At 39.3% G+C, this 11267-nt stretch overlaps 1 protein-coding gene across 3 annotated transcripts in view; it reads left to right on the forward strand.

The window, feature by feature from the left end:
- Positions 1-10467, forward strand: part of LOC115228857 (40-kDa huntingtin-associated protein) — a 31820-nt gene extending 21353 nt beyond the window's left edge. For all 3 annotated transcript variants that reach the window (XM_029799332.2, XM_029799329.2, XM_029799337.2), the window contains 4 exons: positions 568-659; positions 4515-4596; positions 6601-6647; positions 8142-10467. In XM_029799332.2, the coding sequence (XP_029655192.1) occupies positions 568-659; positions 4515-4596; positions 6601-6647; positions 8142-8276 (356 nt within the window). In that variant the 3' untranslated portion in view covers positions 8277-10467. The remainder of the gene's footprint in view (positions 1-567; positions 660-4514; positions 4597-6600; positions 6648-8141) is intronic.
- The last annotated feature ends 800 nt before the right edge of the window (positions 10468-11267 follow it).

The following is an 11267-nucleotide window of genomic DNA, read 5'->3' on the forward strand; positions in this document are numbered from 1 at the left end:
AAATATACAAACATGTTTTTGTAATCTTGAAGCTATAAGATAATGCATGATTAATTCAAATCAGCATGAATAAATAAGCATTACATAAGACAGAGAAACCTGAATGTTAAAGGGTTAAGACCAGCTTAATAGTAACGTTACTAAATTAATTTTTTTTACAAAATTAATTGAAGTAAAAGCTGCGTATTTCAACAGAAACAAGGTAACATAAGCATGGCAAGTTTTCTGCACTCTTTTCAACCCTGACAGCCCTCCCCTCTCCTATGAGAAGCACTGGTTTAATTTACCATCATTAACCCTTTAGCGTTTAATCGAGCCTAAATATTCTATCTGTTTTATGTTCAAGCCAACCAGATCCAACCTCTCACACCTACCCTACAATGTCATTCTAAAAGTAAACCATTTTTGAAGTCACGAAGCTATACGATAAAGCATAATTTATTCAAAACAATCTGAATAAATAAACATTACAATTGACAGAATAATTAGAATGCTAAATAATTTGAATGCTAAAAGAAGTAATCAAGAAGTATTCATGTTTGTTTTTATTTTCGTTTCTATTTTAAGGATCTGCTTTTAGTGAAAAACCAATTGGTGCTTACAGTGATATTTTGGCACGTTGTGAACTAACCAGAGTCCTCCTACTTATGTTGCTTCAGGTAAGTGTGATTTGGAGGGTTCTCTTGTAGAAACTATTGTTTCACTTCTTTAAGAAAGACAAGCAAATCATCATTTTACAGGGTATTCACATGAAAGGGTTTGAACCCCTCTCTGCAAGTTAATGATAGAATAGATGACAGCAGCGAGTTGGCAGAAACGTTAGCACGCCAGGCGAAATGCTTAGTGGTATTTCGTCTGCCGTTACGTTCTGAGTTCAAATTCCACTGAGGTCGACTTTGCCTTTCATCCTTTCGGGGTCGATAAATTAAGTACCAGTTACACACTGGAGTCGATGTAATCGACTTAATCCATTTGTCTGTCTTTGTTTGTCCCCTCTGTGTTTAGCCCCTTGTGGGCAATAAAGAAATAAGAATAGCAGTTTCAGTGGTAATTAATGTGATCCCTCAGCTTACAAATGTCAGCTACCATCATCATCATCATCTCCCAAGGAGATTGAACTCAGGACCATATGGTTTGGGAATCAACTTCTTAACCACACAGCCACAACTGTGCCTATCTTAAACTAAGAATGGGTGTGAATGTCAACATCCAGTGTAATGTGTATGCGAAACATTGAAAGCCTGTAAAAATATCAGAGAGTGTTGCTTCACCAGGCAGTGTTTTACAACAACTAACATTGTTTACATTGAAATATTGAAGAAGATATTTAGAATAGTTGTAGTAAATTAGATGTACTTATCTGTTGTTAATGGATAAACTTTGCGATAAAACCTCTTCTTCTGCACTATTTACTGTTTTACAACCATTTTTATTATTTTAGGTTTTTTTGTATTTATCTCTGCCAGTATGGCTGAGATGGATTTCAAGATTTAAAATGATATTTGTGAAGATTTATTTAAGGCATTAATGTTTTTAATCGGCCTACGAGAAGTAACTTGATATTCCTTATCTCTGCTAGATATTTCTTCCCTGTGTGTGTGTGTGTGTGTGTGTGTGTGTGTGTGTGTGTGTGTGTGTGCATGCGTGCTATAAGTGTTTTGTTATTATTTTTGCCAGCATTAAGTAATTCTAGTGAGTTATGTTTCGGTAGGCCTATAGCAAAGGTTTTGTTGATCGATCATCATCATCATTTAACATCTTTCCATGCTGGCATGGGTTGGACGGTTTGACTCAGGACTGGTGAACCAGAAGGCTGCACCAGGCTCAATCTGATCTGGCAAAGTTTCTACAGCTGGATGCCCTTTCTAACGCCAACTACTCCAAGAGTTTAGTGAGTGCTTTTACATGACACCAGCATGAGGGCCAGTCAGGCGGTTCTGGCAACGACCATGCTCAAAGCATTTAGAAATAACTCATAAGTCATTCTTATTCATTATCTCCATCATCATCATCATGTCTACTTTCCATCTTGTTTAGCCCCAGGTCAAATTACATCAAGCACACATTCCATCCATGACCATCTTGTCTTTTCTTTTATATATATATATATGTGTGTGTGTGTGTATACATATATACATACACAGGAGTAGCTGTGTGGTAAGTAGCTTGCTAACCAACCACATGGTTCCGGGTTCAGTCCCACTGCGTGGCATCTTGGGCAAGTGTCTTCTGCTATAGCCCAGGGCCGACCAATGCCTTGTGAGTGGATTTGGTAGACGGAAACTGAAAGAAGCCTGTCGTATATATATATATATATATGTATGTATGTGTGTGTCTGTGTTTGTCCCCCAACATCGCTTGACAATCGATGCTGGTGGGTTTACGTCCCCGTCACTTAGCGGTTCGGCAAAAAGAGACTGATAGAATAAGTACTGGGCTTACAAAGACTAAGTCCCGGGGTCGATTTGCTCGACTAAAGGCGGTGCTCCAGCATGGCCGCAGTCAAATGACTGAAACAAGTAAAAAAAAAAAAAAAAAAATACGTAGCCAAAGATAAACCTCTGTACTTGGCTTTCATTCCCATGGAGAAAACCTTTGACAGGGTCCCCCGATCCCTTATCTGGTGGTCAGTGAGGAAATTAGGGATAGATAAATGGTTAGTGAGAGCTGTGCAAGCCATGTACAAGGACACTGTCAGTAAGGTGAGGGCTGGCAATGAGTACAGTGAAGAATTCTGGGTAGAGGTAGGGTCTGCCAAGGTTCAGTCCTCAGCCCCCTCCTATTTATCATAGTCCTCCAGGCAATAACACAAGAATTCAAGACAGGATGTTCCTCTATGCTGATGACCTTGTTCTAATTGTTGAGTCACTATCAGAACTAGAGGAGAAGTTTCAGGTGTGGAAGCAAGGATTAGAATTGAAAGGCCTTAGAGTCAGCCTAGCTAAAACCAAAGTCCTAATAAGTAGGAAGGCAGACAAGCCACAAATCCCTTCAGGCAGATGGCCCTGCTCAATCTGTAGAAGAGGCATAGGCAGAAACTCTATAAGATGTACCCAGTGTAAGCTATGGACACATAAGAGGTGCAGTAATATCAAAGGAAGGCTAACTGGGAAGATAGTTTTTGTATGTGGCAGATGCACAGGAGCAATAAACACTGAAAATGTGCAGAGAACAACTTCTGTCACATTCCAGGTAGAAAAACTAGAAGCAGTTGATAGTTTCCTTTACCTTGGCGACCAAGTCAGTATCGGGGAGAGTGCTCTGAAAGTGTAGCTGCTAGAATAAGAATAGCCTGGGCAAAGTTCAGAGAGTTCTTACCTCTGCTGGTGACAAAGGGCCTCTTGTTCAGAGTATAAGATAGACTGTATGACGTATGTGCATGAACAGCCATGCTACATGGCAGTGAAACATGGGCTGTGACTGTGAGGACATGCGTAAGCTTGCAAGGAATGAAGCCAATATGCTCCGCTGGATGTGTAATGTCAGTGTGCATACTTGACAGAGTGTAAGTACCTTGAGAGAAAAGTTGGACCTAAGAAGCATCAGATGTGGTGTGCAAGAGAGATGACTGTGCTGGTATGGTCATGTGGCGAGACTGGATGAGGATGGCTGTGTCAAAAAGTGCCACACCTTAGCAGTTGAGGGAACCTGTTGATGAGGTGGTGAAGCATGACCTTCGAACATTAGGCCTCACCGAGGCAATGACTAGTGACTGAGACCTTTGGAAATATGCTGCACTTGAGAAGACCCGGCAAGCCAAGTGAGACCATAACTCATGGCCTATGACAGAGGTGTAACCAGCCTACTTATGTGTACCTTTCCTTTATTGGATGCTAAGCTCTGCTTGCGAAGACCTGTTGAGGCAAGTGAAATCAAAATCATGACTGGCATCTGTGCTAGTGGAGTGCTAAGAGCACTATCTAAGCATGATCGTTGCTAGGGCAGCTAACTGGCTCCTATGCCAGCGGCACGTAAAAAGCACCATTTAAGTGTGATCGTTACCAGTGTCGCCTTACTAGCACTTGTGCTGGTGGCACATGAAAAATATTCTAGCAAGGTCATTGCCAGTGCTGGTGGCATGTAAAAAACGCTATTTGGGCATGGCCGTTGCCAGTACCGCCTGACTGGCCCTCATGCCAGTGGCACGTAAAAACAGCCATTACACTCTCAGAGTGATTGGTGTTAGGAAGGACATCCATTTGTAGAAACTCTGCCAGATCAGATTGGAGCCTGGTGCAGCCATCTGGCTCACCAGTCCTCAGTCAAATCATCCAACTCATGCCAGAATGGAAAGTGTGTGTGTGTGTGTATAAGAACACATTGTCCAATATGTCCTTCATTTTCTTTTTACAACAGTAGGGTGTGAATTGAAGGATAGTTTTCATAGTTTGAGTAATCATATAGATCCTCTTTTGTCATCTCTAATGTCTTTCATTGTCTTTAATTTTTGTTTTAGACTTTAGAAAATATGACACTGAGCTACACATTTTTTTTTTTTGGACATTTTCTTTCAGCCGACACCTCAGAGGATCCGACCAGAACATGCACAGACGTTGGAGAAATATGCTTGGGGTAGTACTGAAGATTCCTATGTCAGTTAGTATCTGTCCTCATCAAATTTATGTATCTTCCATTTATTTGTTCATTTTACATCAGTCTTTCCATGCTGACATGGGTTAGAGTAACGCATTTTACAGTCAGATGCTCTTACTATCTCTAACCCTTATTTGTTTTTCAAGTGAGAGATTCCACTTTGATTTGAAAACATAGCACTAGCAAACAATTTGCTGAGATTCTCTGTTAACCCTTCATTATCATATTTTGTTCAAATAGGCTGATTTTGTTTTAATTGATTTGGAAAAATAATGAAGAATTTAGTAAAATAACTTAGGCATTGTTAAGCTGGTGTCTCTTTCTGGTGACAGGAAGAGCATCCAGCTGTAGAAACTCTGCCTCAGCAAATTCTCTCTGACCCATGCAAGCATGGAAAAGTGGATGTTGAAGTGACAATGATAACAATGTGTGTGGATATGTATGTATGGTATGTGTGTATGTATATATATATATATATTTATATATATATATATAGGGAGAATTAAAAAAAAAACAAAAGACGAAGACAGGTGGTGGAGGCAACAAACAGATGTATTAGTATAACACTCGGGAAGTGAAAAAGTCTTCAACGTTTCGAGCCTATGCTCTTCCACAGAAAGGAACGCAGAAAGAAACAAGGAGAGAAAATAAAGAATGTGTAGTGGCTAGCAATCTATCATGGCGAATATATATATATATACACACATATATGTATATATACATACATGCATGCACACACATGTACAATGGACTTTTGTACAGTTTCTGTCTACCCCATTCACTCATAGGGCCTTGGTTAGCCTGGAGCTGTAGCAGGAGACACTTTCTCAAGCTGTTATGCAGTGGGATAGCCACTAGCATAGCTAGAGTGTGTGCTGCTCAGGGCAGTCCTTCCTTTTGGCACCCCTGGACCCCACAAAAGACACATATTGCTTACTGCATACCCATAAGACCCCCCTCCCCAGCTGTGCTAGTGGAGATAGCATGTGGTTGCAGACAGATCATCATAACCACACAGGTATGATTGCACCTTAATGTGTGAGAGAGTCTGTATATACTATGCAAGATGGACAGAAAAAATACACTTCAAGGCCCCACTCAAAGCCTCACTGAAGAGCTTTGAGATCAATCCCACCCCTGGGAAACGGAAGCACAAGACCTCCCTGCCTAGTAAAGCTGCACCAACAGAATAGGATTGCAGGGACACAAAGAAAATGTAAACTATGTAAGTTCAGTGTTGACTCTTTGCCTTCAGTCCCAACAGACCACCTGTGCCCTACCTGTGGCAGAACCTTCCGAGCATGCATCAGATTGATTGGCCACAGCTGGGCACACCATGACCTGTTGCCTTCTCTCATGTGATGTCATTGATCGGTGTTGACGATGACAGACAAACTGAAAAAAAAACATACCATTGTTAAAATAAGCTGCATCGGTTTACATCTCAGTTAACTTAGCTGTTCGATAAACAGTGATTAATGGGATAGGTTCTGGGGTCAATATGATTGATTGAAAACTCTTTAAGGCCATGCCTCAACATGACTGTGGTTTAGTAAAATAATACATGCTGGTGGCATGTAAAAAGCACTGTTCAAGCATTGAGCCTCGTAGAGGCAATGACAGGTGACCGAGACCATTGGTGATACACCATGCTTTTGTAGACCTGTCAAGCCGAGACCATAGTCGTGGTCGATGCCGGCGTCAGGTTAATGGCATCCATGCCAGTGGCATGTATAAAACACCCACTACACTCTCAGCGTGGTTGGCATAAGGAAGGGCATCCATCCATAGAAACTTTGCCAAATCAGATCAGAACCTGCAGCCACACCGGCTTACCAGTTTTCATTCAAACTGTCCAACCCATGCCAGCATGGAAAATAGACATTAAATGATGATGCTGATGAGGATGATGATAAAACCAAATTGAATCATTGTTTGAAACTTCATCTTTTATTCTCCATTCTGTCTTCACATCCTTTTTCACTTTTTGTGTTTTTCTATTTCCAGTTAATTTCCTTGATGAAGATCTGTTTTTACTGCTACAGTCCGTTGTTGTAAGTTGGAAGTTTACCATTTCTCATATCTTAGGCAATAACAAAGATATTAAGAGAGAGAGCAATCTGGAATCTTTTTGTTATCTAATCATTAAAACCTTTTTAACCCATCCATATTGGAACCCCTTTGATGTCTCTTCTATTCTGATGGACCCTCTGAGCCATTCAATGTTTAAAAATTCCTATTATGTTTTTATAATTAAATTTTATTAGGAATTACACAAAAATTATTATTAAAACATTTTGTATAGAAGTATAACCAATTTATTCTTTTACTTGTTTGACTGTGGCCATGCTAGTGCACCGCCTTTGGTCAAACAAATTGACCCCACGACTTATTCGTTGTAAGCCTGATATAGTAACCCCTTGCCATATCGTGGTTCACGTATCACGGTTTATTATTTAAGCTTACGTTGATTCCTCCATGGTGTTGTTTTGCATTTTTGATAAAATAACTATATACAAATTATAAAAATAATAAAATAAAATATACAGTACAGTATTGTTTCTACTTCGTGGATTTTCACCTATCGCAGTGGGGTGATGGTTTGGAATGTAACATCTATGATAGTCGAGTGATAACTGTACTTATTCTATCAGTCTCTTTTGCCAAACTGCTAATTTACGGGGACATAAACACACCAACATCAGTTGTCAAGCAATGGTGGGAGGACAAACACACAAATATATACATATATTTATATAATACTAAGCAATAAGGGTTTAGCAACGAGTTGCCTTACCACATACCGAATTTAGAAATAGCAGTCAAAGGGTTATAGCTATTTCTTCTACTAAAAAGGGAGATCTCAGTAAAAACAGCATTTGTTTTTACTGAGATCTCCCTTTTTAGTAGAAGAAATAGCTATAACCCTTTGACTGCTATTTCTAAATTCGGTATGTGGTAAGGCAACTCGTTGCTAAACCCTTATTGCTTAGTATTACTTAAATTTCCTCGAATGAGGCTTTTACATGCCGAAGACTACTTGGTGTAATTGATAATTTTCCAAATTAATTAATTTCACCCTTCATTATTACGGATATACATATATTTATATATATATATATACGACAGGCTTCTTTCAGTCTCTATCTACCAAATCCACTCACAAGGCTTTGGTCAGCCCTAGGCTATAGTAGAAGACACTTGCCCAAGATGTCACACTGTGGGACTGAACCTGGAACCATCTGGTTGGGAAGCAAGCTTCTTACCACACAGCTACTCCTGTACATAAATTTACACATAAATTTTTTAAATGGAATCTTATGTGGACCTTTAAGGGCCATATGGACCCTGATTGAGAACCATTGAGCTAAATGGTACGAATCTATGGTGACAGATCAAATCCAAGTCAAAATTGTCTCATCTTGTTAAAATTCATTGAAGAGAATAATGGGGAAAACACTGACAATTAATAATTTTGTTAATATATTGACTTCATGACCTAATTAAACACACTTCCTTTCATCTATCATCATGTTTCCTATTTCTAGATGGCGTGCCAGTCTCGAGATTTGGACTCTTTGAGGTCTCTGCAAGTGGAACTATGGCCGATGTTGTCATCAGAACAAAATCAACTTCTGCATCTCATCATTGAAGAATTGAATCAATTGAATTTTAGTCTTTAGTGGTGGTGGTCAGTCCGGTTGTTGATGGTCTCAGCAACTGGTCTCCTCTGTAAATTCGTTCATTGTGTATTGTGGTGTTGGGTGGAGATTGAGAGATGGGGATGGGGGGACAGGAGGGAAGGGGCACGGGTTACCTGTTGCAGTCTGCAAATGGTGACAGACACAGCATTAACAACAACAACAGTAATAACAGTGGTAGAAACAAGGGAAAACAACAACAACAACAGTGGAAACAGCAGCAGCAAAAGCAATAATGATAACAACAACAATAAACAACATATTGTGAAATCAGTAATTAATTTTGTAAACTTGTTGGGTTTTGGGGGGTTTTTTTTTCTTTAACTTGGTTGTCAGATTTATGGAAAACATTCAATCTTCAGTGGCACAGTGTTTTGGTGGCACAATATCTGTGATATAGTGTTTCAGTGTATAAGTGGCACAATATCAGTTCCAAAATTTTTTATGACTCAGTGGTACATTTTTCAGTGTCATATTGGTGCAATCATTGATACAATGGCAGTGCTGGTACTACAGTTTCTGTGTAACTCACTGGCACATGGATCCCACACCACGATGATACAGTGTCTTTGTGTCTCAATTATGACAGTGTCTTTGTGACTCAATAGCAGAATGTAAGTGTTTCTGTGTCTAAGGAAACAAGAGTCACTACTACAGTTGCTGTGTGACACGGTGGCACATTGTTTCGGTATCAGTATGACTCAGTGTTCAGTTCGTCGTAATTTCTGTGACACAGTGTGCCTTAGCTGCACAGTGACACTAAATATGCAGTGTTGTATTTCAGTGGTGTAGTGTCCTAGTGACATAATGTCTGTCTATTTGACACAGTTACATAGCATCTCAGTATATGTGTTGTATCATTGTGACACAATTATATAGTGTTTTTGGCACATCAGTGGTGTTTTATTGTTGTGACACAATTACATCGTGTTTCAGTATATATCTTGTTGTATGATCATGTGCCACTGTGTCCCACCCATGCAACCCATCGGAAAGTAGATGTTAAAGCAATAATGATGATGTCTATGTAACACAATTTCCTTGTGACACAGTTACTTAGTGTTTCTGTATATATCTTGTTGCATTGTCATGTTATGTGTATCCTCGTTTATTAAGGGCTTTGGTTGAAAACAACACTGTTATAAGTAAATCAGGGATAAATGAATCATTTCTGTGCATTTTGTAAATGGAACAAATGGTCATTCCATTGACACCAAACTTGTGGCCCACAGCAGTGAAGCTTCTATTGGCATGTATTTTTTTTTTTTCATCATCTCTACCTATTCCTGTCAAGAATACACCTGTCTGTGTCATTTACCAGGATCAGGCACCTTTGTACTTTTTCTATTTACTGGTCCCATGTTGATGGGTACAAGTATGTAAATCTGTATAAGAAATACTTGGCCTTGCAGCACAGTCTTGTAAACACAAGCAAAAGTCAGTGCATTCTGGGCAGCTGAACATTGTGGGTAGTCACTTGGGCATGTTTTTTGCAGTACAGGCTGATCATTGACCTATGTTATCAATGATCAGTCTGTGACAGGTGTAACAAGGTTTGCAATTGAGTGTACAGTATCATTCCTGGTCAGTAATGAATAAATCCGTGGTAAATGAGGCTACATGTATAATGTCTCTGTAACACTGTCTATGTGACATAATGTTTATGTGACACAGTCTCAACATATAAATAGTGTTATACTGTCGTGACTCAATATTCTGCATGAGACAATAACACACTGTCTGTGTGATATAGGGATTACATGACATAGTCTATGTAACTAACAGTGTCATCTCTATGCCATGATATGTCAGTAGGTACCAGACATTATTCTACTGACTCTCTCCACTCCTAGCATGGTACCCTATTGTCTGAAATAACGGGGTACCAAATTCTCTCCTAGACGTTGTGTTGTGATCTTAACCAAAACACTTTACTTTAAACATATACATCCCACCCTGTGTACATCCAGCCCTGTGTATATCTCCTTCAGTGTACATCTCACCCTGGGTACATTCCACCTTTGGTTCATATCACACACTGTACATTCTACTTTGGGTACATTCCACCCTGAGTACATCCTACCCAGTGTACATACCACCCAGAGTATATCCTATCCAATTTATTCAAAGATAATGTATTCAATTATAACAATAAATGTCTTTGTTGTATTTATTTTGTTGTTGTTTTCTCTCTCTCTCTCTCTCTCTCCCCCCCTCTCTCCTTTTGATATTTACTGTGTAGTTAAGCAGTTCTCTTAACAAGCTTATGCTTTCAGGTCCTGTCTTATTGCATGGCACTTGGGGCTAGAATACTATAGCCCTTGAGTCAACCAATGCCTCCTGACTTAATTTGTGTGGAAGCCTATTGTGTATGTGTGTGTGTGCATGTGTTTGCCTCCCCACTCATGGCCACCAGTATAGGTTTTTGGGTGTTTTTTTACATCCCTGTAACTTCATTTCAGCAAAAAGTAGTAGTGGTAGTAGTAATAATAATAATAAGCCGGGTATAGTTGTCAGAGATCACCAAGAAAAAATGCTTTCTATTTGATGTATCAACACTAACAGATGACAATGATTCTCTAAAAGAAACAGAGAAACTTTCAAAATACAAAGACCTCAAAATAGAGGTAACTCAAATGTAGAGTCTAAAAACAGGAACAATTCCTATCATAGTAGGTGCATTAGGTATGATAAGAAATTATTCAGACAAATACATAACAAAAACACCAGGACTTATGAACGTATAAAACACAGAAAATAGCATTACTAGGCATTGCACACATCTTATGTTAAGCACTTTCAGTACAGTGAAAATAAGAGTTCCACAGCAAATACCCAAGGCACACAGAGCTGTGCTTGGTAGCGCAGTGAAAGCATGTGATAAAAATAAAACTACTGAATAATAATGATAATAATGGTTTCAAATTTTGGCACAAGGCCAGCAAGTTAGGATGTGCTGGTAAGTCGATTACA

This window comes from Octopus sinensis, linkage group LG2, assembly GCF_006345805.1.
Source record: "Octopus sinensis linkage group LG2, ASM634580v1, whole genome shotgun sequence".
Lineage (NCBI taxonomy): Eukaryota > Metazoa > Mollusca > Cephalopoda > Octopoda > Octopodidae > Octopus > Octopus sinensis.